The sequence below is a fragment of the Trichoderma evansii genome (assembly GCF_050947405.1).
Source record: "Trichoderma evansii strain SZMC 28006 chromosome Unknown GGI43scaffold_1, whole genome shotgun sequence".
Lineage (NCBI taxonomy): Eukaryota > Fungi > Ascomycota > Sordariomycetes > Hypocreales > Hypocreaceae > Trichoderma > Trichoderma evansii.
Window position 1 is genome coordinate 791,153 of NW_028145205.1, and position 27,382 is coordinate 818,534.

Here is a 27,382-nt window from a genome sequence, read left to right on the forward strand (position 1 = left end):
ATGTGAAGCTAGCATGACGAATTCTGTGTATGGGAAGCGTGTAAGTGGATGGACATGAGTAAAAGATGGGCAGCTCTGCTGGACAAGAGGAGGCCAATTGGTATTTTTGGCATCATGAATCCATTATTTATTACTTTTTATAGCAACAATGAGATGAATTACTCTATTGGACTGAGGCCCTGACTAGATAGATGTACGAGTCTGCAAAACTCAGGAACACACAGGTTCTACTTTAGCAGATTATCTGGATCGGACGCTGACTGCCCCGCCCATCTTTTTCATGTGTGTGCCGTCTTAGCCTAACCGGCAGGATTGCACAAACTAGCAGTCTCTTACACCAACTGGCGGTTCAACTTCTAAAATCGTAGGTCAAAGGATAATTGCTGGCTGCTTTCGCCTATTTAATGAAGCCATATATAATATCGAGTCCTCTACATTCTTATTCCTAGTGTTGGGTAATCAATTACTCAAGACTCTGATCAGTGAGATTAGTGCCAAACTACTTTGACATGAAAGTTCTAGATGGCCCAGCTCGGGCCGGTAAATATATGCTCCGTAGCACAGTATGGATTAGGCACCCACAGCATAGCCTCTCAAGATTTGGCTTCATGTTGAGATGAGGCTCATGAGTCTTTGGTGCTGAGAGACCACGATTATGGCAGAGCGACGGGCGTGAATCTTACAAGCCAGGGCAATTTTCATTGTCTTTGGCTAAAACTAAACATCCATCATGAGACTGGAAATCGCTGAGCAACCTGAACCTCGGCTGCCTCCTTGCAGCGAAGATGATGTTGCCACTATCAAGCAGGGTATGCTAAAGGAGACACGCCAGACTATCTCAATATGCGATTCATACATACCCGAGATTGAAAACTTTCTCAAGGCCATCGAGTTAAAAGTCAAGAACCCGCGAGTTACTGGCCTTCCTAGTTTTATTCGTAAACTGCGAAAAGAGCATGACATCTTAAAGCGGGTAGAGTCTGAGCTCGTTGCTGAGGAACAAGACGAAGTTGGACTTGGTCTATTAAATAGGAAATTGGTGGCTAGTTCTACTATTGTTAATCACGGGGCAGTTCACTGGGATATCCTCAAACGCTGCCGCTCATTTCGCATTGCCAACCAGGCGTTTCAGGGGTCGGCCAAAGAGGATCGAAAGAAGCAAGTTTCACGAATCGTTGGAGATGGGAGAGAGAAACAACAGCTGAATCGAACATTGAAAGAGCAGGCTAAAGTGGAAGTTGATGTGGTCGAAGGGGGGAGCGAATGGCTTGATATTCGATGGCTTCAAGCGGATAGGCTGGCACGACAAATGACAGACTGCGGGTGGGGATGGGGCGACTACCAACTGGGAGATACCGTCGACCCTGAAGAATGGGAGGATACGCCTCTTGCCAAGCAGATAAAGCGACTGGTGGCTGCGGCCAAGATGAACCGTCACGAATATCGCATTCCCCGCCTACGAATCGTCTTTCCCAATATCACTAAGGGAGAAAATGAGGACATCGATGTGCTGTTGGATCAGATATGTCATCTTGACCCCTTGGTTGAAATCATCATTGAGGATAGTAGCAGCTTATTCATGAAGACACCATCTCCACCTCTTCAAGATGCTATAAGAAAGCTTATAGGAGACGAATATGATGGCCTGACAAACATCCTTAACATGGATCACACCATCCTCGTTGACCTCATCTCCGACATCACCCACTTTCAACTCCAACCACAACCATGGCAGGCTCAAACCACGCAGTTACAGATCGAAGAAGAAAGAAAGCAAGGAGGCGTCATGGTGCGCGCCCTGTATCCAATCCTACAAGGCCGCACCCTCGTCTGCACGCAAGAAGCAGCCGAACATTTCCATGAAGTACTCAGCACAGTCGGAACTGCAACAGAAAGGGAGCGAGGGAGGCTCTTGGTACCATATGACGACGAAACACGCAACATGTCAACCGAGGATATCCGCAGACGCTTTGAAGAACTCTCCACTCACCCTCTCCCTCCCAATGTCCAAGTTCCCATACGAATCCTCGATGAGACGTGGACCATGGCTGAAGTCACGCAAGCCGTGGCAGACGGACGTCTTCCGAAAGTCGCTCTTGATGTTGCTCAGTGCGGTGCTTTCAAGAGCTCCAAGCTGAGCATATACATGTACGGCTGGGCGACGGGCAATGTAACCGTCACATCAAACAAGGAAATTCGTGGCCAGATCCGCACATGGGTCGAGGCTAACAGACGGGATGACGGGGAACGCGGCCCGACTGTCTGGCGTATTGACGTTACGAGGAACTTATTGGCCAAGAGTGCCACTCCGCCGTCAACATTCAAGACAGAGAACGGTTTGGACGGAAACGCATTGACACGACAGAGGTGAAAGCTGGATGTTTATCCAAACAATCTGCATTTTACTCAACTAGCGATTCAATGCTGCCCTTTACTTTGAGTTTGATCGCATATACATAGCGTTTGATTCATACAGCCAAAACACAAACGGAGTCATATTATTCATCATAGGAAATTCGCCCAAAAGTAGCATAGAAAATTAAGTACTTGCTATTCAAACCTCAACTCGCACATCCCCCACATCTTTTAAATAGCTTCTTGCTACTTATCCTCTGAACAAACAAGCGCCGTCTCAGTCTTGCGCCCCTTTTCCGTCACTGTTTTCACGAACGACGTGATGGTGGGCTCACTCGGCTCTTGCCACCACACAAGCGCGCATTGGCCACACGCCCTACGCTTCGTACGCGTGACGGTCGAAGTGTAAACCGTCTTCGTCGAGTCTTGATGGTCAGCCTGGAGGGCGTAAGTGAGAACGCAGTCTGGTAACATCGTCCCGACAGGGATGTCGGTGTGAGAAACAATACCTTGCACATTGGCTTGTGATCGGGTAGTAGCGGCTGAGGCCGTGATCACGGCGGCAACGTTCTCTGGGGAAGCTTTAGCTACAGTGACGGTGGTGATACTCTCCTTTGTGACCGTGGTTGGGACAGAGGTGATGACGGATGCTTTGGCAGATTCTTCGATCCAAATGCTAGTTGTGGGAGTGCCGCACACGAGCTCTGTCTCTGTATATGGTTCCACGGCTGTGACTGTCGTTTTGAAAACTGCGACTGGAGGGACGCCGAGCGGGATAGGGATGGGCGAGTTGTTAGTACAAGTACCGCAGTTGACGATTCTGTCGGTCGTCGTCGTGGTAGTGAAGATGGTGCGAGTAGGGCCGATGTTCAACTTAGGCACCTGCAAGACCCTAGCAGTGCAGTCTTCATCCCCTTGAACGATGACGCCCGAATCATTTTCGAAATCGACATATTCCATCATCTCGTCAACTGCCCCGAGATCACGCCTCGCATCTTGGAATCTTGGAGGCGCAACCTTGAATCCAGAGCAGTACAGATAGGTAAAAGTGGCCGTCTCCGTGACGTACTTGAACCCAGTTGGACCCCGATACCCCAGATGCGGGTGGTCAAAGTTGGTGACCGTCATCTCGGAATCGAGATAGGCGCATCCGCCGCAGTCGAGTGCTTTGTGAACCAGCTTATTATTCCCCTTCACATACTTTGTAACGGTCATAATGTCTGGCGGCGGCATGGGTATCGACTCTTGCGTCCAGATTTTGGTTATGGTGCTTGTGCAGTAGGAAGTATATTCTGGATATGGGTTTATATGCCAATTGTCGGGCCTCCTAGAGACTGTACCTCCCTGGGGCAGAGGGTTTCCCGCGGCGATGTAGGCGAGGGCGGCGGCGAGAAGAGAGGATTTGATCGATAGAGCCATGATGAGTCTATCTTGCTTTCCCAGCAATTGTTTGTATAGCCAATATAGAGTATAAAGGAGTTCGTATGCGGATGGATAGGTTGGTGGAAGGAAGAGAAGAGAGAGAGAGAAAAAGTTGGGACTGGAATGTTTTTATGCCCTTTACTTAAACGGTACCTGGTGCGACCATAGGTTAAGCGTCAGAAAACGTGATAAAATTACGAAATAGAAGAAATCTCAAAAAAGCGAGTTACAAGGTTAAGCCTTGGATGGCTTAGTTCTTTTCTTGATTTTTCAGCTCAATATACATGGAGGAGGCGTTCTTCAACTGACTTCGGAGCATTGTCCGCGCAAGACCAGTTCTTGCCATATATCCGAGACAAACTTAACAGTATTGCGAATAGCGTTCATTCTAGATCTTATTAAGCTCAAACTAACGTGCAAGGGGATACTTTTAGATCGCCACTACGAGGACAGGGTTTGCAGATCGTCGGTTTTGGCTCCGAAATCTGTTGAGCAAAGGGTTGTTTAGAGGCGGCTTGTGGCTTCTTATACTCGAGTTTAATAGTATAAGATCTACATACTAAGTAAGGGGAACTGAGACGCTACTATCTAAAGAAAAGTATATAAGCAGTGGCGACTGGAGTACTAAGTAAAACAAGATTTATGTAAAGTACCTAGTTGTAAAGCAAAGGTGCAAGGAACATGTATGCAATAACTTACATATAATATAAACTCTGATAGTATCAGATAAGTCACAGGTAGTACTCATTAGTAACCATGCCACCCCAAATGCTCCCCGAAAAAAAACCTTTATACGGTACATGTATATTACTCGCATTGACAGTTCATAAAGTAGTCTCATAACGCCACGATAGTTGATCAAACCCGAGTCATACAAAAGTTCCCGTACAATAATATCAGTCCACCAGGATCCACCTCTTCGTGATATGCATTCCATTCTTGAAACACCACGCGGCCACTACCCCAAATCCCCCTTTCCAAATCCTCAGCCCATAATCCTATAATTCGTCCCCTTTTTGTTTAAATGCGAGGAGTAGGAGTTGCTAAGCAAACCGTTCGGTGCGACGTGCTTGGTGTCGCCACATGTACACTCGCCGTGATAATCATGGCCGGGCAATGGACTATCGGCACCTCAGTGACTCGAACATCCGAGCAGCCATGACAGTCGATCGAGCGGTCAACGGTGACAGTGGATGAATAGATGCTCATCGTGCCATCCCATGAGCATTGCGGCCAGAATGGCGGAGTAGGGAGTCGAGACTGCGTCAATGTCAGGGTAGTTGTGCAGTTGACTGGAGAGTTGGCCTGGGAAGCAGCTTGGTTTTCTTCCGCTGTGGCAAGATTTGCGCTGAGAAGGGCGAGGAAGAGAAAGACCTTGGTAGATAGAATTGCCATCGTGCTGTTTGTAAAGGTAGCTGAGAATTGAAGAGTGTTTTAAAATGCGGGCTGTGAAGACTTGGGCGTTGTTGTTTTTGCCACTATCGGCAGTTGTCGAGTATGCTCAATGAGTGATGAAAAGACGTAATCTGGGCTTACTCGACCTCTTTTTATACGATTTTTCCTTCTCTTCAAGTGTGCTGAGAGATGATGAGGAGACGAAGCTGAGCGATGGCGGTGACAAACGCAAGGGAGGATCAGCATCGCACAAGCCGGAAAGACGGAACAGACAAGAGACACTGCGTAGCGGATGCCCCAGTCACATGCAGCGCATTGCAGCTGCTTCGCTTATGCATTATTATCACCACAGGAAGTATTACTGTTGCTATTTCTTCATTTAAAGTTGAGATTCTAATATTATGTAGTAATATGAGTTGAGAGGTAATACGAGTTGAGAGGTCTGTAAAGCCAGAGACAATTTCTCAGAGACTCTGGAATGGCATCCATCCGCCAAACTCCAGAGATAGGAATAGATACCACTAATAATAGCACTCCATATATAAGCTGGTAGCACAACAATCCATCAAGCTTCATAAGTTCCAGGCACCTCATCTACATCTGACCAATGTCAAAGTCCAGGTCGTCCATAAAGTCGGCGCTTTCAAAATCAGGATCCCACTGAGGGAATGAAATTCCTTGGTCGCCGTCAAACACCCAATCCTGCATCCAATCCATCGGAATCCCTGAGATGGAAGACAGCCCGTCCAGGCTCGCTGTCTCATAGTCGTCCCACTCGGATGCAGGCAGCCCTTCTCGCTCGGCCACCTCTTTGAGGAGCTCAAAGCACTGCTGGCTCATGGTGGTCGCCGCCTCGAACATCAGACGCGTTCTCTCTTTGGCGTCGACCCCAGCTTCTAGCGCCTTGATGTGGGCGAGGCACGCCGCCATAAAGATGACGCCCTTGATGTTTGTCTCACCGGCGCGCACCCGCTCGACTTTCCACGTCCGCGTGGCGTCGAGCCGAGCGCGGAGGTTGGTGCTGCCCACTGTGGGGAGATAGCCAAGGCTGGAAGCCTGACCGGTTTTGGTATGGACGAGCTCTATCTGAAGGTTGATCATGGCTTGCGATGCGACGTTGTGAAAGATGCCCGTTCCAGTAGTGACCAGTCGCTTGAGGTCGGCATCCATGGCTTCTTCGCTGGCTGTGTGGTTGTCTGCGGACCAGGCGTCGGGGAAGCCCCAGATATGCGTGAGCTTCAATGCGCTATCCAGACACATTTGTCGAGAAAAGTAAAACCTGGCGTCGTTTAAAAACTTGACAATGATGGGCTGATGAAGTGCGTGAAAGCAGCGGTACAGGAAAATCTCCGTCACAAGAACGTGGAACTGCGTGATGGGTGAGTTTGGCACTGCTTTGAGAGCCACGAGAGACTCTGAGATGGCTCGGCAGGATTTCGTCAGGTCTGAATTCAGCCGCAGCGTTTCTTCGTAGTGATCGCCTGGTCTTGTATTATTGACGTGGTTAATTAGATTCAAGCGCAGTGGTATTGTCGCCAGTAGTGCTCTCAAAACTGACGTTTGGGTCGGCACCTTTGGGCCTTTCACAGTCTGTCTGTCGCCATCTTTCTCGTCTGTGAGTTCGTCGTCGTTTAAGTTGGCCGGAGGCAGAGTGTCGTAATGCGCTGTGGAAAGCAATGGCGAGCCTCCAGCTTCAAAAGAAAACTGTATGTTCAGCTCCAAGACAGTCGCCCATAAACGACGTCGCATCTCAGCTCGATATATCGTCATGTCTCCGAGATATTGAGGTTCCCGATGAAGGCCTACAAACATGGCGTTTCTCACTAAATTCCCAGCCATCATCCATACCATGTCTGCGCCGACGTTGCACGTAGATTTGGCAAGGAGCAAAAGGCACTGGATTTGAATGCCCTCGATATTAATCCTTTTCTTCTCCGGCGGAGTCATGAGCCACATCTGGGCTTCGAATATCCACTGCGTCGCCATTGGCCGCAGGGAGAAGACGTTATCGTAAACAGCTGCTCCAAGCGCCATGACGAGCTGGAGCAGAATAACAAAATAATTATTAGACGCAAGGCTGCCTTCCCAGAACCTCGCATAGTCAGCCCTGAACGTGGGAATATGAACGATACGAAAGACGCCTTCAAAAGTGCGGAGATAGTTTTCGACAAGCTCATCTGCGAGCTCCCGGGCAGGAATTTGGAGCCCTAGATTGGTAGAGGAGAGTGGTTTAGAGCGATTCTTCTTGATCTTGCGCCCAAGGACTTTGCATTTCCCAAGTGACATGTAGAGTTCTCCTTGGTTGATCTTGTCTTGTCCAATAAGATCTTGTTCCATAGTAAGCTATGAGAGTTAGCACAAATTGCAAAAGTCAACACAGTGCTCTGCTGCCGAATTACTCACCATGCTCAGTCCATATATCCAATGGCTTTGAGCAAAATATCGAGACTTGGCCACGAATCCATCCGTTTGTTCCTGTGGCTCCAGCTCAGATGGGCGCTTCTTGAGCCCGTCTGGAGCGTCGTTGATACGCAGAGCCTTGGCAAGCTTTTCCTCCAACTGTTGAACTCGGTTGACTAACCAGTCGACATTGGGGGACGATGAAGTGGAAGACGACCCAGCCTTGGAGCTGAGAATGACAGACGATGATGAAGCGCCAGCAGAGTCTACACTGAATGGACTGATTTCCGATGTCTCTGGGTTCTGGGCATCTGGCTTAGGTTCCGCTGCCTTGAGGTTTCTCAACGAAACCTTGCCATTGCCATCAGCAGCCGAATCTTTACTGGTGCTCATCATGGCGTCCATCTTCTTAGCCCGCCAGGCGGGAACATGATACGGCGCATAGGTGCAGCTGGGGATGTTGGACTTGACGCAGTTGGCGCACGGCTGCGTGCGGTCGCAGCGAATCTTGCGCTTCCTACATTGCTCGCAAGAGAGCGGCGGCCGGCGTCGCTTCTTCTCGGCGGGAGCCTTTGAAGCTTCGGGCTGCTGCGGTTGTTTGGATCCTGAGTCCATCATGAAGTTTCGATCCAGTTCATTTAAGACGCTCTAGTTACGCCAGACTTTGGCGGGGTTTTACAGTGCAGCACTTGCGAAACAAAGATGCATACAACGAATAATATCTCCAGTAAATTTATTGTATCGAAATTGCAAAATATTTGAAAAGAGAAAAGTTCAATTGGCTTGAAGGAACAACGACGCGAAGTCTCTAAGGCTATTCTACTGCTAGTTGCATGTACATACGCGTTGAAGCTCGGAAGAACGGCGCATTTCGAGACTACTGTTCGGTGTTTTGGTGATCGCTCATTGGCCAGCGAGCGGCAAATCACCGAAGGAATAGTAGCTCTTTGGAGCCACATAACAGTGACAGAGCCTTAAGGTTTTAGTTTTCAAATTTCAAGGTTAAAACTTTGTATATGCTGTCCATCTTGGAAAAAATAAAAATTATAGGGCAGCACAATGAAGCTATTCAGTATATTCCTCCTTGTACATGCTACAACTACTAAGAATTCCTAATTACAAATTCGACAAACTGCCCCCCGTTTAACGTCTATGTGTGTAAGACGGAACGTTCTCGGATCAGTGATCCGATACACGGATAGTGTACCCTTTCAATCACGAGAGCAAAGAAGAGGAAATCGAATCATCGGCCTTTAGCATACAAACCACCGAGAGCGAGGCGCTCTCACACAAGGATCTCACAGTGATGAATACCCGGACTCCAATATTAGTTTCCTCAAATCCCATGTTTCAAATCATCTCTCGTTTCTTTGTAATAGGCAACCCGCATACTAGACCTTACATCAGCAAGTAGTGCCCTCTAAAAATAGGAAGCGATTCAAATTGATCTGCTCGCTCTAAAGCCTCTCACCACCCCCTGTCAAGGACATCCATGTCAATATATGTACACAGAGTATATGTGTGCAAGCGCGGCACTAAGTCGTCCTACTCCTGAGAAATGAACGACAGACCGCGACGCCGAACGACAGACCGCGACGCCGAACGACAAACCGCGACGCCGACGACGACGACGACGACGACGACGACGACGATTCCTTCGCCTTTTCCTTACCCGAGAGCGAGACCGCTTACAAACACACGAACCCAAGACAAATCGATCCCATCCTTCTAGTCTAAGCGTCTGATTTCCATGCAGTCTAACCCGCTAGAAGGATTGCTAGTTTCATCAAAGCCACGCAATAATTGCTATGCTCCTATTTTGCCTGCAATCCTTCCATAGCACGTATTTGAGACGCCTTATGCCGATATACCTACCTTATATCCGGAATTATACACACGAAACACACCACCACACGCACGCCCTACCAAAGGGAACTTTCCAAAATTGCTGGCTGCTAGACGGCCACTAGTTCCCTCTGCTAAAACTGCCACTAACACCATCACCAATACCCAGACATTGGGATTACTGGCTGGGGTGGCTGTAATTGCCAAACACCATCACCGCTAAAATACTAGCACCGCGTAACGCTGCCTTTCCTCCGTGCTTAGCTCCAGGGGATCAAACCACTGACAGAGCCCTGGGTTAAAAAGCAACAAAGACTGAAGCTAGGAAAAATAAGAGGACATGGGCCCTTTTCTCGAGAATCCTTAGCAGTGCCACTTTCCAAATTCCAGGAAGCCCTAGGGAAAACCCCCTTGCCCGTGCCTCGCCTTTTTTTTCCACACTGGTGATAGTTTATTCGTACTCCCCCCTCGATATTACACATCATATTGCTCTTACTACATAGTTATCTACTATTCATGGGAAAAGCCTCCTTGGCTCAATATTTTCCTACTAGCAGAAGCGTGTCTCCTCAGCGGCACGGAGCGCCATTTCCCTCCATGCTAGTCCCAAACAACGATAAGATCATCTCCATTATTAGCTGCAACCGTCCTTTTTTCCCCTCCAGGGGTCGTACTCTTCGCTTTTTGGCAGCCCTCAAGGTCTTTCTTCTAAGCTTGTTTGTCAGATTCAAAAGCGGCCGAGCCGGCTACTTTTTGCCGACCACTTTTTGCCGACCACTTTTTGCCGGCCAGCAAGGCTAACCATCCATCAAGCATCGATATTAGAGTTTGCAAGCATTTGTCAATGGGACTTCGGGACTATTTCTAAGTAGAGAGAGACGGCCGCAGTCGGCCTTCTGGCTTATGGGGTAGAACTCCTACCTCCATGTATCAGTATAGTAATTTTTTAGCTAATACTACTAACTTGCGAAGCGAGCCCTCTTAAACGATGCTGATATTGCTCCACGCTGGGTCCGAGAAGGTGGGAACATGAACATCAACTAGCTGCACTACGGCTAGTGCAAGTGGTTCTGCCATTATCATTCTTACGACATTCTTGTCTTTTTGAGGTAATGATTGTAGCATTTCGCAAGCCGTATTCGAATAGTAGCACCACAAAAATATAAACACGCCTGGCAACATTAGTGAGTGAAGTGGAAACATGTACATCAGATGCACATCATTCGCCGGGTTGTTATCTTGATCGCAAAGAGAAGCAAACCAAGAAACGGAAAAAAGCTCCGCTCCGCGAAAATCAAGCTTGGCACCAATGCCTGAGGATATCGTATCTTAGTAGCTAGGTGAGATAGTTGTATTCGGCGGTATTCGTACAACCCTGGAGGATTAAGTTGCGTAGCAATACTTCAAAACATTGTGGCTTTACTTCATTATGTCTCTCCCTCCCTCTCTCTCGCTTTCTCATAAGTAAATCCTTTGTACGAGTTAGTTCTATGCTTGGTAATACTGTTAACCAAATCGAGATTCATAAAGCGCCCTAGCAGTCTCAGAAGCAAAGCTGGCTGACTACTACCCCCCTTCTTCATTATGCCATGACCGACGGCGAGCCCGCTGGGTCGTGACCTTGACCTTGGCCTGTGGCGGTGGCGTTGGCGTCGGTCTATACATGTACACCATGTACCATAACGACGGGACGAAGACGAGAGACGGTTTAACCTAAAGCAAGACCTCGCGATACCATCGTATAGGTAAGTGCAGTAATAGGTAGCCTACTACTACCTAATAGTACGGAGTGCTAAAAGGAACGCTGCTTACCCGGCTGTTCCGCACCGTTTTGGCGCTTAACAAATGGACCAGGATCACTGGCAAGGGCTGGCTTAGACCCTTGTTTCTATAACGGCTCGCTTATGGCATATCAGGAAAGAAACTGGAATATCAAAAGAATATACTGCAATAGTACTAGCAGTGATGTTACGGTGTACTGTAGGTGTGCAGCATACAATATTGCAGGGTATAGTTGTACATCGTATGAGTTACATCCTGCTCATAGAAGCATCTCAAGCTCCTTGTCTTGCCCTGGTCTGCGCTATCAGACCTTGACATCCACTCATTATTCGCAGTGGTATAGCATGTAGTAATACAACCATCCAATACGGCTCTTAACTTGTCCTAGTCCTAGTCCTAGTCTTGAATCGTAACTTTAGGCAACCAAATCGTCTGTTTCAACACAGTTCCTAAATACGAAGGGGCATGTTCGACAGCGAGATCGGTGATAAACGGCTCATCTCTTGTTACAGCTGCTTTTATCTCCGTTTGTCTTCTACTGTTTCCCGCCTAACAGGATTCCGCAAGGGAGAATGGATAGAACCAAGTGTTAATACGGACCTAAAAAAACTCCGTAATCTCCATAGGATTCTCACAGCCGGGAAAAGAGATGCACTGAATGTGCCACACAACTGCTGGGATATAGGGCAAGCAAAAGAAGGGAAGAACAAAGTAGGAAAATCTTCACCAGAATTTTCCTAGGCAGCCAAACCGGGCACAGCATTCGATTGAATATTCTCGTACATTCGGTGTCCCCATGACCTGCAAAAAGGTCAGTGCGTTACCACATACATACATATGTATGTATGTATGATATTATATGATATGATACCGGGAGCTGTATGAGCACGTAGCTATTATGATTATGGAGACTTCTCTGCTCGCCAAACTTTTGCGGAATACAAGAATGGAGACGAGTTCCGTGGCAGTTTCTGATTAGAGAGAGGAGCTCTGCTTCTTCGCATTAGTGCGTCCAGGATCACATCGGAAGCAAGAGTCTTGTTATAGCATAGCTTCTGTTTCTAGAATGGCGTTCACTCTAAGCTGGTGAATAATCAGCCCTGCATACCACTCAGAGAAGATACGCACATGCTAATACTTGCAGCTCATACCTGTAAAATTTCCAGTCCTTTTCATCAATCCACCTCTGAAGCATATCAAATAGCCAGAACGTAGAACCATTTCCTGGATATTCATCTGCTCTGTTGGTTTTCCAGGTAGTATCTAGTTTAAATCTCCTCCATATCCTCTAAATCGTCGAGAGCAGGATAATCTCCAATCTCCACCCTTTCCGGCCTTACAAAAACACCATGCTTTAGCTCTGACGGCTGTCCCCAATAACGCTTGCCTGAGATGCTGCCGTCGTTCTTCCCCACAGGCTCATCTAGATGAACCCCCACCCACGGTCCAGCACCACCAGGAATCTCTTCAACATCGCCCACATACTTGACTTCGCCTCGACGAGTGTCGTCTCCGCCAACACGGCATCTCTTACCGACCTCGATGCCACGCTGGGCAATCTCTTCCTTGAGGGCGACCACCTTGGCCTCCTCACGGCTTGGGGCTGTAGGGTCAAATCGGCCAAGTTTCTCCGTCTTCTTCCATGCTAGCACAGAGTCTGTCTTCTTCTCGTACTCATCATCGGGCATTACATATTTTTCAACGCCTGAAGTATCGGTGAAGTTGGGCCTGGCTGTAGGTGGGCGGGTATCAACAACCTACGAAATCATGGCGTATTAGCTTCGTCTCCATATAGGCCCCCCCCCCCCCCCCCCCTCCTCTGCCGTCTGCGTCCATCCCTAGCAAATGCATAGAGACGCTCCATTACGGACGGCAGGGGCGCACGCGCCCAGAAGAAACGTTTGGCTGCCCAAAACCCTCCAAGAGAGGCCCGCTTTGGGAATTCATAGCTCTTTTTTTCGGGCATTGAGTCAATTGCAAAGCAATTCTCCACCCCGCATAGGCTAGTATGCACACAGAGGCAAGGAAAGAAGAAGGTGAAGAGGATGAGAAAGACAAGCAAGCTGAGGCGTCTGCGTTGCGCAGCAGGGCATGGGATCAAACTCCGCATCCTAGCCAGCATGCTCAGCGGCTAATGAAATCGACAACGGTTGACTTACATGCAGCTCTGCATACGGTGCCAGGGGAAAGCTAGACAGTCGGACGGCGTCTTCATCTGCTGCCTCGACTGGGATCTTTTCCGAGCCGGCTGATGTTTTGAGACTGAGTATCTGGCATGAAGGGGGGATGCCTGTGACGGGCTCGAGCTTTGTCTTGAGCTGGAAGATTGACCAAGAAGGTGTGATGCGACGCTCGGAGGCGGCGTACTCCGAAATGACCAGAAGAGGGACGTCCGCCATGACGTTTTGGATTGTGTAGCTCGGCAGTAGGACCTTTTTGAGATTTCTGACGTTTCTCGTTAATGGGCCAATTGTGGTGGTTGTTTGGTATCAACCTCTCTCACTCCCTTTTTTTTGAGTCCTCACTGCTACTTCGGACAAACTAGCGGGGTTTGGCCCCTAGAATTCGCAAACGCTGATGGAGCACGGAGGAACTTGATCGAAGGACGTCGCTAGTGGCTGAGAACGGCCGTTGAGAGCAAGCAATATGCTGATGCGACCGCGGTAAGGGAGCAGGGCAAAGAACGAGGATGTAGAGCGAAGAGTAGAAAATAGATGAGAAGAGAAAAATATTTCTGCAAGCAGGTATATGTCGTTTTGTAAGGTACCTGTCAATTTCTCGTCAGGCCAATTATTGTCGGTGCCTACTAAGTCCCTATCCTTTACAAAGCAAGAGCCAGGCGCAAATGGCAGAAGGCAGCAACGGTTTGGCGCCACAGGAGAAATAGGCATTAGTGGACGTATGTGGTACCTAACAGCTGGCATAGGGGTCCAGCTACAACGCCGTCCACTGCAGCAACGCGCTGTGCGAAGTATTTGCCGACCGGCAGGCGTCAGCCGCTACTTGCTTGCCCAGCCTAATACGCGGAAACAAGCCACAGCGCATACGAGCGCCACCTTGGGGTGGAAGTGATTAGTACTACCTAGTACCTGTACTAGTAGTGCATTGGTACCAGCCGCTTCCCAAGAGCCCATTAAAGACAATGGTTATCTATACCTAGCTGGATTTTGTTTCTCTTGCTTTCAATTGCGTAATAAAGCGGTTTCGTAAATGGGATATTCCCCATATAGGTTTGAAAATCTTCATGGTTGCTTTGGGTATCTATCAAAGGCGTCTAAAGAGATGCCTAGAACAGGCCTTGTAGGGCCCTGCAGAATCCTTGCCTACATGGCCGTTGGCAAGCAAACGGACGGGACTCCCCCAAGACCCTTGCCACGGCAGTATCACCCGCCTTGAGGGTATCCGCCGACGGCTATATACGACCATAGGCATGTCATAAATGACCAGATTACCTGAGTGACCTGTGTTTGCATCGGAGCTTTGCCGCAGAGCAACCTTGTTTAGGTGTATAGTCGTAGCGGGCGTGGAGAGGTAAGTATCTGAGTGCCCAATTGTCAGGCCCAATCGAAGCGCAGCCATGGCTGTAGCAATAGCAGTATTAGTGCATAGCGGTATTGGCGGTAGATTGATAAAGCACCGGAACAGGCTTTGGATTATATCGAAATCTACCTAGTAGATGTTGAAGCACATGTTGAATGGGCGAGGTTGGCGAGATGTCTTGCAGACGTAAAGGCCTTTATCAAAACAATTTAAGGTTTTTGGGCTAATATCCGTTTCAGGATAATTATAAGGTAATTATAAGATCGAGGTACTATTAGTATGAGTTCGCATAGATAGGTAGCTGTTGTATGTAACGATTAGCATCAATTGGCCAGCCGCTACTCCACAGCCCGCATTTCATTGGCATGCCAGATCTTTCACGTAACACAGCATACTGTACTGTAGGTACGGCAGCCTCTTAATCCCGGACCAGATACGTTTTTGCAACAGGCTTCATCCACGCAATCAGGATACTACCTACCAATTGATACTCTGCAGCCCATAATGCACTTCTTGATAGAGAAAGGCCGGCATGCGCACTGTGAGCGACGGCTGCTTCTGGTCTTTACATCCTCTCATCATGAAGCAAAGAGGAGAAGCCCAAGAATTGATTTATGCCGTGTATAAAATTTCATGGCAAATGTGCATGAGACAATTGTGTAAACCTGAGAAGAGCCTAACGTTTGTCAATGATGGGGCTCTCTCTCCTCTTTTGCAGCATACGCTTCATTGATTGACGGACAACATTCCCCGTTTGAATACTGCTGAATGAGATCGGTTGGGATGAAGCACCACTCCCAATGACCCCGGCCAGGCATGAAGACGGAGGCAATGCTACCCTAGCCACGCCTCATTCAACTTCTTCCCAATCTTCGGAGATGCCCCCGTCCATTGGGGGTATCGTGGCGCCTGGCACCTGACCCAACACTCACCGCCGCCACGTCACGACTTTCTATTGCCTGGATTAAGTGCATCCTGCAAGTTCTACATCAGGAGGGGGGAGAAAGAGGAGGAGAAAAGATGCCCAGCAGCAGCAGTAGTAGCGTGCTAATGTAGTAACTGTAGTAGTGATTCTAAAAAGATCCGCTTCTCTAGCAAAGACGATCGTGGAGTCGATATGGATTGCCTTTTTTCTTCAGGTTGCGCTGCTGCTACTCCGTATGTGTACCAGCACAAGCAAGAGGATCCTCTGCTTACATATGGAGGCCAACATTTGGATTGGCTGGTGGGTTTGTTAGTAAGTAGTGTTGGGGATGGTCCTCCCGCACACAACGCTGCACCAGCTGGCTGCCCACGCGACTGGTAACGGGCAAAAAAAATTGCTGCATGTCCCGCGATGACAGACAGATGTGAGATGTGATTTCGGGGAACGGATGCTGGAACGACGTCGTCTGACAGGGATGTCTCTGCAGATGGTGTGTCGAGCCAACAAAGTCTCCTGTGGGTTCATCCACTCATAACACTTGAAACTGATAATAGTAGTAGCATCTTATATCATTAAGACGCAGTCAATGATAGTGACAATCCGTGCTTGGTCAACGCAATTGATTGATAGCATCCATCTTGTCTTATGTGGAATGCATAATGTCGGTATATTTCGCCTCTATCGCCGGTTATTTGGACTTTGTTATACAAGGTCAGCGCATACTTATGCCACTCCTCAGTGCCCTTGCCTTATGCTACCAGCAATGCGGATACAGCTGCTCCATACCGTACTACTACCAGAATTGGTAGTACCGCGCAGCTATTGTGCTCCTCGTACCGCCTCGTGCAATAGTTGACGATGGCTTTTCCGGGACGACACCGCGGCTGGTGGAGGGGCGGGAGTTGTGCTCCGTATGGAGTACTACCACTGCCAATGCATATTTACCATGCCAGCCCTCATAGCATCGTATGAATCACGAAACATTCACAATACTGGCTACCTGACGAGGGCCGGCTTGTGAGCAGTAGACAAGGGCCATCGCGGGCTGAGGAAATGGTTCTGCTTGTCAACATTGTCTGTGCCGCTGCCAGGTACCTAGTGCTACAGCTACATAGTATATTAAGCTATTAGAATTTATGCCAGCAGTTTCTCGCCTGTCAACCCTACTAGCAGTATGACACTGCTAGGTTAGCGAAGGAGTGCCAGGGATTTACGGCTCTCGCTGCGGCTCGGGCATCAACACTGACTTGGCGCTCGGAACTTGGATATGTATGATATACATAGTACGTAGCTATTAGCGGCCATGCACGATAATAACTGTTCCAAACTTCAAGTCGGGAGTATGGCACAGAATATTGTACACTCGTATGGCAAGTACAGATATAGAGTAGATATGCTGGCAGATTGGGTTGCTGTTCAAAGGTAGCACTGGCCGTGGGGGAGAGAACCCTCTGTTTCCGCATAGGACTGCTTGTGGGTGCAGGAGTGGGCGTCAGCAGGGCCATGACGCTACTGATAAAGAGTGGCTTGCTTTGTTCACCGCAGATCGTCGACTCACCAAGAGCGGTATCCAGCACGTCCAGAGACGCGATATTTGATTTGGCGTGCGAGTACACCTCTTGCTGGCGGCTGTGGCTCTCAAGCTCTCTGGCCCAGTAGCGGTTCGTAAATATCGTAAATATAGCGAGCTAATGGTGGTGTGGTGGACCTGCAATGAAAGCGACAGGGGGGGTAAGGGAAGCAAGCGGTGCGCCATGATTCAATCTCTGGAGCGGCTCGGATGACAGTGCAGCTGATGCGCAGACCGCCGGCAGAACAGACAGCAAGCAGAAGCAAGACCACGAGGGGCGTACGAACAGGATCTCTGAGACTCATGCGACGCTGACTGGTCGATCATGGTTCGCAGTCAGTTCGACGAACGATGTCCCCTTGTCCTAGCACCGGCTCCTGAGAGCCAGCTCACACACGCACACTTTTGTGGGTGAGGTGCAGTAGCTGGCATCCACACCCATACCTCTCTTTGTGGCCTCCCACGCCTCTTCGTTCGATCGTAGTGCTACTCACCGATACATGCTGTCTGCTTGTTTGTATACGAATTGGCTGCTGAAGCTTCGCGCACAGGTATCGTGTATCGAGATCCTGTGCGCTTTGCTACATTTTCGCGAAAGCAGAAACCCGAGTGCATGTAGCTTGGAGTTGACCGCCAGTTCGTTCATCGGCAGTCCCGGGCAAGCTCCCTGGCGGTGCTCAAAGAGAGCTTGCCTGATCCAGCTCCTTTCATCCACGATGACTTGCTTGGTGAAGAATATTGCAGGTGTAGCTATTGGGCTTCTGAGATGGCTCTACAGAATGCGTTGAAAGCGTGGGATGGAGTTGTATAGAACAAGTGAAGAGAAGGGGGGAGAAAAAGATGTGGTGCATTTTTAATGGGCCGCAAGTGAGGTGCCATTATGGGCTGAGGCAGGAATGACCGGCAGGTATTCCACAAGTACTACTTGGCTGCTTGCACTGCCGGACACAGTACTAAGGCCCATGTATCTGTACTTGGCGCATGTGACGGATGCTCGCGTGCACTCGAGATATCGCAGATTAAACAGCAATCTTTTATTATCTGCTTAGGATTAACGTAATGGATGCTTTGGAAGTGTCCTGTCCTCTTCATTCAAGTATAGCACTGAACTTGATAGACACATTTCGCAAGCCATATGTCATGTCACTCTGAACAAATAAGCCCTACCATTGGCCGTAATTTGGTTTAGGTAGAGAATAATGTAAGCGGCCATTTAATGGGGATTGACAACTCCAATACTACTTCATAGTTGTAAACCAACCGGGGGTACAGCAAGTGGACGTTGCTTCGTTACCACAGTACAAGTACCTTGAAATACAACTTATCAAGGCGCTTGAGAACCTGTCAAAGGCTGAAACCACGATCTCAATGCTTAGGTAGTACTTGTTCGTACTTACAAATACAGATACAAGCATCAAAAAAAAAGTGGCGTTAGCTGTTGTCATATCTTTCTCAGGTCCAGACTTTGGTTATCTCGCTTCTGCTTGCTGCTTGTGGCTGGCTTCGTTAAGGATCAGGTACGCTGGTAGATAGCTTTTGCTTGTCCAATACAAGCCTGCCTTCTCTTCTCCCTGCATTGACTTCTGCCTAATAATACCATACCATACAATCATGGCACCCTGCTCCTGGATTGGGCACTATAAGTGCCGAATTGTGAACAGGGCCAGGGGTTGCCGCGCATTCATACCAGCATAGGTAGACGGCGCTTCCCCGTATCTGGCTCATAGCCTCAAGCAGTAAGTAGTACCAGGTAGTACGGAGTACGCCCGTCAAACAGAGCCGGCAGCCTGGATTCGACGTCAGACTGATCATCTAGTTTTAAGCTCGGCTCCCGCAATGTAACATCGCCCGCGGACTTTTTCTATTACTATTGGACTGGGCTATGCCTGTTCAACGCATGTATGTAGCTAATCAGGTTAGATATATGACAGATCTAGCAGAGGCTCTAATAGCGTCTGGCCATGAACAAGGGAGTAGTAGTACAAGTCTTTTAGGTATCCTATACCCAGTACTCCCCGTAGGATTGAGCAATATGGCGAGGGTGGTGCTGATAACGGTGGCAAGCATTGATTGAACTAGCAGCAATAGCAAGAACTGTTTATCAAATACCACTAGTATCTGGGGTAAGGATGAAATTACTAGGATCATTTTATACTTTGTACGTGCTGTCCGGAGTTCCGCCTTGTCTAAACCAACGACGGCCCGGGACGCCAAGACTTTGGACGGAACGCACATCCGAGAAGCGATATATTATAGATGGAGACTGTGGCAATTCTAGTGAGTGTTTCATCTTATATGAGCTTGCAGGTGGCCGCACGTAGAAGCAATGGACGTGGCATTAAAAAAAAAAAAAGAGCACGCTCTGTAAGAGAAAGAAATAAGAAAAATACATGTAAATGAGGTGCAGCTCGTTATCCCCTACAACTCCCGAGTGAGCGCTCTATCTCCGATAATACTACCTTCACCGCGGTTTGGGGCTTGGCGAACCAAGCTGAAACTAGTCTGCTTACAACCATTCCAAGTTTCACGTTAGACCCTGTAGTGGCGTCACAATACACGTATTGTCCTATTTGTATGTACATGGAAGCCTGGAGGAGAGTAGATGAGGGAAAAAAGAACAAGAATACTTGTGAAACTAGGAGAGCTGAAAACAGAAAAGCGAAGCAATAGTCGCCGATGACGCTTTAATTAAAGCACTGCAGGGTCTGCCCTGACAACAGAAGGCCTGGTATGGCCGTTCTACCAAATTTGAGCGCAAATTTAGCAGTACTACAGCCTGCCTATCTCCGCAGGGGACTTGACAGCTTGTAGAGGCGAGCAGACGCTACTGGTACAGCTCCCCGGTAGTGTTGCTATTTACAGGCTAATGACAGGATGATTGACGGTCATTCCCGTAAGATGATCGAAGCATCCACTATGGCCATATAAGCGCGGTGCTAAACTACATACGGGTCCAAAGAGCCCTGCTTCGCTAGTTGCGGTATTGCCACTCCATTATTCCAAAGCCTCCGATGTAGCTATTACCACGGCGTTTGAAAGCAACTTCCTGTTTCCATCTTCTGCTATAGTGTTAAGGAGAGGAGAGGCTCATTAGGGAGCTGTAGCTTTGCACATAGATGCATTCAAAACAATTACTGCGGCATGAGATGACTACGCTACCGCCGGGATCACCCAGACAAGTCATGCTGTAATATTTGGGGGCGAAGAGCTGTCGATACGAGTTCAGCCCAGCGAACCCGATGGGCACAGTCCTAGCACAAGTAGGATGCAGGATGCCAAACTACCTCATCTTACAGCAGCTGGTTGCGAGTTACGGGCCACTAGTAATCCAGAATACTTGTCCAAGCATGTATTTCGTACCCAGCAGCTCATAACAGGCCTGCCTGCCTGGTAATTGACTCAAGCATCTAGCAATTAGCACCTTTCGATGCATGAATGCGTGGCCAGGTCAGGTGCTACACTGCATATATGAAGTCCCTGGACAAGCTGCGGTGGTGGCTTCAGATATACTAGCAATGTAGGGGGCAGGAACAAGAACACCAAGTCAAGCCACAGCTTATTGGCAGACTCGTTTGAGGGCCAGAAGCAAAGTGTACTCCGTACATGCATACATGTACAGGCAGTAGTGAGGCCACAGCGAATGGGGCGACCAGTTGCGAAGCTGGGCTAAGAGGGGGGCGTGTATGAAACGGTAGGCCAGCTGTGCCGTTGGCCTCTTTGTCTAATCCCTGTGCTGGCCATACACAGGTAGTGCCACAGCAGCTGCTAGAACGCATCGAGAGACGGGTTCCCGACTAAGCTTCACAGCAACATAGTTAGTGATGCTGCCAGGATGGAGCTGCTAATCTATCTTTATACCCAAATGCACGGCTGTCGTGTAAGGCGTGTACTGTATGTACATGTTACCAAGTACCTACCTATACAGAAGCACATGCTCTACTTGGCAGGTACTCGCGATGCGGACTGCGCGACGGTGGGAGCGGTTGTACCTTGATCTGTACCTAAATCCAATGGTACCTCCCCCATGCCCATGCACGCACATCAGACACCAAAAAAAGAAAAGAAAATGAAGCCATCCAGCTTGTCCACCCTTCCTTGCACCGAATACGTGGTGCTGTGGCGAGAGCCGAGAGAGGATGGCAGTGCGAACCTTGGGCTCGACGAGGCTTAGAGCGACAAGGTCAGACTCCTGATTGCGAGATTGAGCACTACGACAAGGGCTGTCTGCCTCGCACGAACACAGTCTGCCCAGACGCGTACGGTACGGGCGAGGCGGTGATGGTGATGCATTCCATATAGGTGCAACCATGAAGTCGAGCGGCGCAAACGAAGGGCGTGGAATCTCATCAGCAGTGAATGACGCACCTCCGGCACTTGGAACCCGCCATAGCACCACTCTCCGTTGTCTGCTCCAGCAGTCAGCCGCTAGATGAACAGCAGACGACGTGGGCGATCTGGCAAAGCTCGGCTGAAACATGCAGCGAGAAGGCCACGACGCTACCAGATTCTAATGCTCCAGCCTCCACTCTGGGAACCCAAAGAGGATCCGGGGCCTTTGATTAGCTTCCATCTGCAGGGCCCTGGTGCATATTCGTGGCCGGTGATGCAATGAGCCTGGCGACCTCTGACGAGCACACAAGCCACCGCCATGGTGCATCTTCCTCACCGACTTGAATCAACGTCGACTTGACGATGGGATGAGCTGGAGGGCCGCCAGTGACTCAAGCAAGCTTCTATTTCCTTTTTTTTTTTTCTTTGCTTTTTTTTCTGAAACTATTTGCTGTGGTCTCTGCTGGTCTGATATCCAGCCGCACCCCCTCCCTGCTCCTTTTTTGTTCTTGCTTCTTCCATTGATTTCAAGCTTCTTTGGTGGTGATGCAGTTTCTCCGACCTGCTGTATTTCGGCATAGACTTCAGCCCGGCCGTCTCTTCGCCGTTCTCTCCCTCACACCCTTTTTTTTTCTTACTCAATCTCGCGCCTTGCGAGTGCCGACAAGCCCTTTCCCTCTTTTGTATCGGCTTTAATCAATTGGTTCATTATTTACCGGGAACTAGCCCTACGCTGCTCGGGCCTGACTGAGTTGAGCCCCAGGCTTTACAGTGCTGCTTGCCTGCTCCATGCATGCAAACCTGTCCTTTCTTCTTTTCTTCTCAAAACACACTCCCCCACCGTTCTCTGCCTCCCCAGTCCAGCTGGCGTCGAACAGGCCAATCAGCCCTGAGTGCCGGTTCTGGCTAGTTTTCCTGGTCGACTCCCCCCTGGACTCAACGGCCAGATGCACCATCAAAGTGGCTTCCCGGACTGGCGTCCGCCCTGTCCCCAGCGCTGGGCTCTCTCCACCCCTGCCTGGTCCATCTGACGTTTCCTCTCTCGTGGGACTGGCTAGATGGAACTGAGACTCTCCCAAGGCCTTTTTACAAGCACTGCAACCCGATCTAGTGACAGGGTCCTGGTCTGGCCTTGACGTAGTGGCCCGTTGCCGCCGGCCCCATGCTCTGCTTCATCGGCTCCTCTCATCTCCCCCCCAATTGGCCCCATGAACCCCCCGGGCCACGCCAATCAGTTGGCATTTTTCGCCTTCATAAACACGTTCCCGGAACTGCAAGCCCATTGTATTCACTCCCCGAGACACAAGCACATTCAAGCACTGTTCTTCTCTCTTCTGCCGTCTTCTTCCCTCCTCTTCACGGTACTTGGAAGCCCAGCTACACCCAGACGTCTCTTATCCTCCTCAACTCTCAGCTTCTGCGGCTGTATTCTACTCTGGCAGCATTAGGCAACGATAGGACAGCACATATCTTGCTCCCTGCTTCTCTCCATATTTCACGCCGTCGTTCTGACTTCATACGCATCACCTACGAGGGGCTGGTCTGTTCTGCCTAGGCCCCTTTGCTGCCCTCTGCAACAGCTCTCGTAACGACCGCCACACCAAAAAAAACCAGGAACATCGACCGTCTCCAGGACACTGTGTCTCGGCCACAATTTGCTGACACTGCTTTGCCACCTCACTGGGCCATTACGCCGGCCCTCATCATCGCCTCATTTGCATAGCCCGCGCCGGGGCTTAAGCAGGCAGTCGCTGAGCTGGCTCAACTCCAGAGCCAGTCGCTGCTCTGCCTCCCGCAGGCAGGGCCACCGACGTCGTTCAACGTGGTCGCACACGGCAGTTTCGGCCTGATCCGCGGTTCTGGCGCCTCTGCTGACCGACCCCGTCTGGGCGGCAGAGGCTTGACAACCAGTTCCGTGGATATCGCCTCTTTGCTTCGAATTCCAGCCTCAAACGAGCCCTCCGTGTCCCACACAAGACAGCTTCGACCTGCCTCTGTACCATCAACTCCTACGACTACTCCTCATGATCTCCTCCCTTCACGTGTAGGGCCTTTGCCTGTAGCTCCGACGCTCGTCCCGAGCAATCGGCGCAGTATGACACCTCACGTTCCAGACCAGCCAGTCAAGAAACAGAGCAAGTGGTCTCCCGAAGAGGATGCCGTCATCATCGAACTTCGCGGGAGAGGCATGAAGTGGGAAGATGTTTCCAAGCGACTTCCTGGACGCAGTGCCATCAGTTGTCGACTTCACTACCAGAACTATCTCGAGAGACGCAGTGAATGGGATGAGGAACGCAAGAATAAGCTTGCTAGACTCTATGAGAGGTATGTATGGGCTCTAGTGGCGCAAAAGGACCCCCTTCTTTTTCATCACATATGCCTTGACTTTTCATTCGTGTTTTACGACCATTGCTTCTCCTCTTTCAATATGGAGCCTCAACCTCTTATGAACAAAGCTAACATCTATCTACTTGTAGATTCAAATCTGACATGTGGGCTAAAGTGGCTGAAGAACTGGCTGTCCCCTGGCGAGCAGCTGAAGCGATGCACTGGCAGCTTGGAGAGGCGGATATGGCTCGACGAGCTGGGGTGGTTCCTTTCTCTCTCGCTGCCGTCAACAATGAGGCAGCGAGCAACAGGGCCATGGCCAGTCGAAACCAGACGCCGATTCAACCACACGATAGTAGCAATCTTCGTGAAATAAAACCACCCTCTCCTCACTCGAGCTACGGCCGTGGCCAACTCATGCCCCCCATGACACCTGCACGAACAACTCGACGTATCAACTCTCAACCACCTCCCCCACCGCATGCTCGACCAATGTTACCTCCCCAACACCTGCATCAAACACCCCATTCCTCCCCCCACGCAGTAGTGCCAGGACCATCGGCTCCGCTACAGCAGCAGCAGCCGCCGCCGCCGCCGCCGCCACCGGCAACTGCCGCTGCTTTGCCACACCCTCATCCTGATTACCGCCGCAGCCCGGGTCCTGGTCTTGCCCCGATTCAACCTCACCCTCCATCTCACAACACCGGCCCTCTACCAAGTGTTGCACAACTGACTACCGGGATGAGTCCGTATGGCCCGCCAAGCGGACCGCCAACACCAACGTCTCTGCCTGCGATTAATAATCCGTCGATGCCTCGTTATCTGCCTCTGGAACAGACTGGAACAAAACGTCGAGCGAGCCCTGATATGACAAGGCCGGATGGCGCTCATAGGAGAAGACTGGCATAAAATCTTATTCTTGCTCAATTATCAAACGATTTCATATATGTTGCAAAGAAAGGGAGTAAGGCGTATATATGGCGAGCGAAAGTAGAATTTGACATTGAGAAAGATGAAGGGAAAATAAAAAGAGAAAAGACCAAAAAAAAAAAAAAACCACTGGTTATTCATTCGTTATTTGGGTTGAGGCACACGCTTTGATGAATTCAACGAATAGGCATGGATTGGGACGGATATGCACTGCAATATCAATAGACGGGAAATACGGAACACGGTTCACGGGACAACACGCTCACTGACAGACGGATGGTATCAACAGTACAGTACGCCCGGTCACAGACACTAAGACAGCCAGCTATTTGTTTTGTTCTGATGATTTTCTTTTCTTTTCTTTTTCTTTTCTAGGTTTTCATTCATTATTGTACTAGCTCTTTGTCAACCGAGTTCCGCACTCCTTTTCTTTTTGGTTATTTTCCGGTCTACGGCTAGAGGCGCTTCTTGGAATACAGAAAAAAATTGACTCTGGGCTTTTTCTGGTGGGTTTGGTTCATGAAACAGGCATTCTACTATGGCTTTAGAGGTACATGAGAACGGACCGATGGTAGCTGATGGGAGAGCTTTTTTTTTAAAAAAAAGATATCTACCTGTGTTGAAGTATTTAAGTTCCGACGTGAAGAAGATTTGTTGAAAGGGCATGAAGCGAAAGGGCGTTATTTCTATTCTTCTTATTCTTTTCTGCTTTTATTGGGAGAGAATGGCATTGGGCATACACTGGGCATAAAAACTTTTACTGTTTTGTATTTGTTCTACTTATTTAGCTAGCATACGGCATATCTGCAGCGTTTACTTTGTATCAAATTGACTATCATGATTATCATTATCAAAAATATCGTCTGTTTTGCAACTCTTGATGAATTTGGGTATTGTTTTTTTTTTTTTTTTGCCTTCATGCACAAGTCTCACGTTTCTTTACTGCTATATATCACCCACCAGTTGTCCTTCTCATAGCCACTCTCCAAGACGACTCCCCCAGCAGCCTCAACATCCTCTTCTAGTTCCCCCTTTCGATACAAGTGATAGTACCGCTGATACGTAGCATCTGGCTTGCCCTTTGAGCGCATCACCCACGGCACCAGCGTATCCTGCTCCGACCCTTCATCCCACCCCCTCCGACTCGTGCCCTGCTCCAGCGCCCACGCATACACAAGCACCTTGCCACCAGCCCTCACGCAGTTTAACAGTGCCTGGAGACTCTCCTGGCGCCTCTCTCGAGTAGACAAGTGGTGGATGACGGCCACACAAATAACAAAGTCGACAGAGCGCTCGCGGTAGGGCAGGTTCAGGGCATCAGCGACGACGACCTCGCCATTGCGCTCGGAGCGGGCGAGCTGCACGAGGTTCTCGCTGCGGTCGGACCCGAAGATGTGCAGCGTCGGGTTGACGGGGAGATACTTGCCGTTGCCGCACCCGACGTCGAGGCCCGTGGCGCCCGGGGGCTGGGACGTGAGGAAGGATGCTATCAGGGGCCAGGGCTTGTGGCGGGTTGAGGAGAAGTGCGGCGCGATGGCGTTGTAGACGGAGTGGACGTGGGTGGCCTCGTAGTCCTCGGCTGATGAAGAAGGCTGCTCCATTGTGCTGTATAATGATTTTGTTTTGGCTTTGCGGTCGGAGATTTTGTGTGTGATAGGGTTGCAGTTTGACTGGGGTGTGTTGTATATGAGCAATGAGGGTGAGATGTGTGTGAGATGTGTGTGAGAGCAGGATGTTTCTGGTGTTGTGATGAGTGATAGAATTGCAACTTTTTTTTGATATGTGGGATGAAACTGAGTTGATTTTAGATTCCCTCCCTAAACGGGCTGTGGGCTGTGTAGAGCCTTGGCTATTGTATGCGAAATTAATAAGTTTGAGTTTTGTGCTTGCTAGTCTGTAACGAATATGAGAAAATTGTTTGTTCTTTTTTGGTGGTTTCAGTGCAGTTCTCAACAAGGCCGTTCAAAAAAGCCTGCGATAAAAAGGCTAAGCGGCTAGAGAGGGTGTGAAAAAATAGAACGTGGGTGTGCATGTATAAAATCATCCCACCGAGCATGTGAATTGATTACTGTACATAGTGAAAAAAAGAGCTATTGCTTTGTGCGGCGGGACCTAAATCGCATGGGGAGGGAAGCTTATCTGCCGTCCATTTTTACCGTGTCGTATTTTCTGCTGGCAAGGGGTTTTTGATGCGATGAACGGAATGGTACCCTTGCTCCATCTTGATTTTTTTCTTTCTTATTTCTTGTTGTTGCTCTCTTTTGGTTTTCTAATCATTGGCATAATTGCCGTGCCAAGGTGGTATTGTTCGGTGGTATTCGGGGGACCCTTGCTTTGTGGGCTTGTATAGATCGGGGAACCATGGGCTGATGCTGGACAAAAGTGCTCGGTGGATAATATTGAGAATGACAGCCAAGGATGGCGTCTATCATCTAGATTGTGGTTTGCTTGTATTATGTGATATGATGCCTGTATGAAGTAAGCAAGATAGGTGAGTCCGGCTTGTAGGAAGTATTGGATGATGTAGACTATTTGATTGGTTCCCAAGTAAAGGGATTACT

At 49.3% G+C, this 27,382-nt stretch overlaps 11 protein-coding genes across 11 annotated transcripts; 4 read left to right on the forward strand and 7 right to left on the reverse strand.

Moving 5' to 3' along the window:
• The first annotated feature begins 95 nt into the window (after positions 1-95).
• Positions 96-2,486, forward strand: GGI43DRAFT_6843 (uncharacterized protein). Its single transcript, XM_083210150.1, has one exon. It carries the CDS (start codon positions 731-733, stop codon positions 2,369-2,371), a length of 1,641 nt encoding a protein of 546 aa, XP_083065881.1. The 5' UTR covers positions 96-730; the 3' UTR covers positions 2,372-2,486.
• On the reverse strand, positions 2,487-4,286 carry GGI43DRAFT_6782 (uncharacterized protein). Its single transcript, XM_083210140.1, has one exon. It carries the CDS (start codon positions 3,772-3,774, stop codon positions 2,602-2,604), a length of 1,173 nt encoding a protein of 390 aa, XP_083065882.1. The 5' UTR covers positions 3,775-4,286; the 3' UTR covers positions 2,487-2,601.
• GGI43DRAFT_6785 (uncharacterized protein) lies at positions 4,286-5,392 on the reverse strand. The gene has a single exon (XM_083210144.1). It carries the CDS (start codon positions 5,170-5,172, stop codon positions 4,798-4,800), a length of 375 nt encoding a protein of 124 aa, XP_083065883.1. The 5' UTR covers positions 5,173-5,392; the 3' UTR covers positions 4,286-4,797.
• A 158-nt stretch (positions 5,393-5,550) lies between these two features.
• GGI43DRAFT_389838 (uncharacterized protein) lies at positions 5,551-8,483 on the reverse strand. Its single transcript, XM_083204247.1, has 2 exons — positions 7,576-8,483; positions 5,551-7,515 (listed from the first exon to the last, which is right to left on the reverse strand). Exons 1-2 carry the CDS (start codon positions 8,188-8,190, stop codon positions 5,767-5,769), a joined length of 2,364 nt encoding a protein of 787 aa, XP_083065884.1. The 5' UTR covers positions 8,191-8,483; the 3' UTR covers positions 5,551-5,766.
• A 3,698-nt stretch (positions 8,484-12,181) lies between these two features.
• GGI43DRAFT_6962 (CAP Gly-rich domain-containing protein) lies at positions 12,182-13,812 on the reverse strand. Its single transcript, XM_083210162.1, has 4 exons — positions 13,725-13,812; positions 13,359-13,644; positions 12,328-12,956; positions 12,182-12,282 (listed from the first exon to the last, which is right to left on the reverse strand). Exons 2-3 carry the CDS (start codon positions 13,596-13,598, stop codon positions 12,468-12,470), a joined length of 729 nt encoding a protein of 242 aa, XP_083065885.1. The 5' UTR covers positions 13,599-13,644; positions 13,725-13,812; the 3' UTR covers positions 12,182-12,282; positions 12,328-12,467.
• A 2,927-nt stretch (positions 13,813-16,739) lies between these two features.
• Positions 16,740-18,055, reverse strand: GGI43DRAFT_7051 (uncharacterized protein). Its single transcript, XM_083210179.1, has 3 exons — positions 17,729-18,055; positions 17,223-17,311; positions 16,740-17,131 (listed from the first exon to the last, which is right to left on the reverse strand). The coding sequence occupies exons 1-3, from the start codon at positions 17,878-17,880 to the stop codon at positions 16,959-16,961; spliced, it is 414 nt and encodes a 137-aa protein (XP_083065886.1). The 5' UTR covers positions 17,881-18,055; the 3' UTR covers positions 16,740-16,958.
• Positions 18,056-20,995: 2,940 nt separating this feature from the next.
• GGI43DRAFT_7090 (uncharacterized protein) lies at positions 20,996-21,821 on the reverse strand. The gene has a single exon (XM_083210186.1). The coding sequence runs from the start codon at positions 21,709-21,711 to the stop codon at positions 21,148-21,150; it is 564 nt and encodes a 187-aa protein (XP_083065887.1). The 5' UTR covers positions 21,712-21,821; the 3' UTR covers positions 20,996-21,147.
• Positions 21,822-22,218, forward strand: GGI43DRAFT_7091 (uncharacterized protein). The gene has a single exon (XM_083210187.1). It carries the CDS (start codon positions 21,932-21,934, stop codon positions 22,142-22,144), a length of 213 nt encoding a protein of 70 aa, XP_083065888.1. The 5' UTR covers positions 21,822-21,931; the 3' UTR covers positions 22,145-22,218.
• A 404-nt stretch (positions 22,219-22,622) lies between these two features.
• GGI43DRAFT_7105 (uncharacterized protein) lies at positions 22,623-23,388 on the forward strand. Its single transcript, XM_083210190.1, has one exon. The coding sequence runs from the start codon at positions 22,726-22,728 to the stop codon at positions 23,116-23,118; it is 393 nt and encodes a 130-aa protein (XP_083065889.1). The 5' UTR covers positions 22,623-22,725; the 3' UTR covers positions 23,119-23,388.
• Positions 23,389-25,013, forward strand: GGI43DRAFT_7136 (SANT/Myb-like DNA-binding domain-containing protein). Its single transcript, XM_083210193.1, has 3 exons — positions 23,389-23,888; positions 24,041-24,118; positions 24,215-25,013. The coding sequence occupies exons 1-3, from the start codon at positions 23,659-23,661 to the stop codon at positions 24,798-24,800; spliced, it is 894 nt and encodes a 297-aa protein (XP_083065890.1). The 5' UTR covers positions 23,389-23,658; the 3' UTR covers positions 24,801-25,013.
• Positions 25,014-25,632: 619 nt separating this feature from the next.
• GGI43DRAFT_389850 (tRNA (carboxymethyluridine(34)-5-O)-methyltransferase) lies at positions 25,633-26,761 on the reverse strand. Its single transcript, XM_083204248.1, has one exon. It carries the CDS (start codon positions 26,420-26,422, stop codon positions 25,751-25,753), a length of 672 nt encoding a protein of 223 aa, XP_083065891.1. The 5' UTR covers positions 26,423-26,761; the 3' UTR covers positions 25,633-25,750.
• Positions 26,762-27,382: the final 621 nt, after the last annotated feature.

Coding starts and splice junctions, on each gene's coding strand:
- GGI43DRAFT_7051 (XM_083210179.1), bottom strand. CDS start 17,880: ATGAACGAACTGGCGGTCAACTCCAAGCTACATGCACTCGGGTTTCTG. Junction 17,312..17,728: donor CAAGCAGACAGCATGTATCG/GTGAGTAGCACT, acceptor CTACTGGGCCAG/AGAGCTTGAGAGCCACAGCC. Junction 17,132..17,222: donor CGTGCTGGATACCGCTCTTG/GTGAGTCGACGA, acceptor ACCCACAAGCAG/TCCTATGCGGAAACAGAGGG.
- GGI43DRAFT_7091 (XM_083210187.1), top strand. CDS start 21,932: ATGAGCTGGAGGGCCGCCAGTGACTCAAGCAAGCTTCTATTTCCTTTT.
- GGI43DRAFT_7136 (XM_083210193.1), top strand. CDS start 23,659: ATGACACCTCACGTTCCAGACCAGCCAGTCAAGAAACAGAGCAAGTGG. Junction 23,889..24,040: donor CTTGCTAGACTCTATGAGAG/GTATGTATGGGC, acceptor ATCTACTTGTAG/ATTCAAATCTGACATGTGGG. Junction 24,119..24,214: donor GCTGAAGCGATGCACTGGCA/GCTTGGAGAGGC, acceptor GGCCATGGCCAG/TCGAAACCAGACGCCGATTC.
- GGI43DRAFT_6785 (XM_083210144.1), bottom strand. CDS start 5,172: ATGGCAATTCTATCTACCAAGGTCTTTCTCTTCCTCGCCCTTCTCAGC.
- GGI43DRAFT_7090 (XM_083210186.1), bottom strand. CDS start 21,711: ATGTTTCAGCCGAGCTTTGCCAGATCGCCCACGTCGTCTGCTGTTCAT.
- GGI43DRAFT_389850 (XM_083204248.1), bottom strand. CDS start 26,422: ATGGAGCAGCCTTCTTCATCAGCCGAGGACTACGAGGCCACCCACGTC.
- GGI43DRAFT_7105 (XM_083210190.1), top strand. CDS start 22,726: ATGCTCTGCTTCATCGGCTCCTCTCATCTCCCCCCCAATTGGCCCCAT.
- GGI43DRAFT_6962 (XM_083210162.1), bottom strand. CDS start 13,598: ATGGCGGACGTCCCTCTTCTGGTCATTTCGGAGTACGCCGCCTCCGAG. Junction 12,957..13,358: donor CACCGTATGCAGAGCTGCAT/GTAAGTCAACCG, acceptor ATGATTTCGTAG/GTTGTTGATACCCGCCCACC.
- GGI43DRAFT_389838 (XM_083204247.1), bottom strand. CDS start 8,190: ATGATGGACTCAGGATCCAAACAACCGCAGCAGCCCGAAGCTTCAAAG. Junction 7,516..7,575: donor GGATATATGGACTGAGCATG/GTGAGTAATTCG, acceptor TAACTCTCATAG/CTTACTATGGAACAAGATCT.
- GGI43DRAFT_6782 (XM_083210140.1), bottom strand. CDS start 3,774: ATGGCTCTATCGATCAAATCCTCTCTTCTCGCCGCCGCCCTCGCCTAC.
- GGI43DRAFT_6843 (XM_083210150.1), top strand. CDS start 731: ATGAGACTGGAAATCGCTGAGCAACCTGAACCTCGGCTGCCTCCTTGC.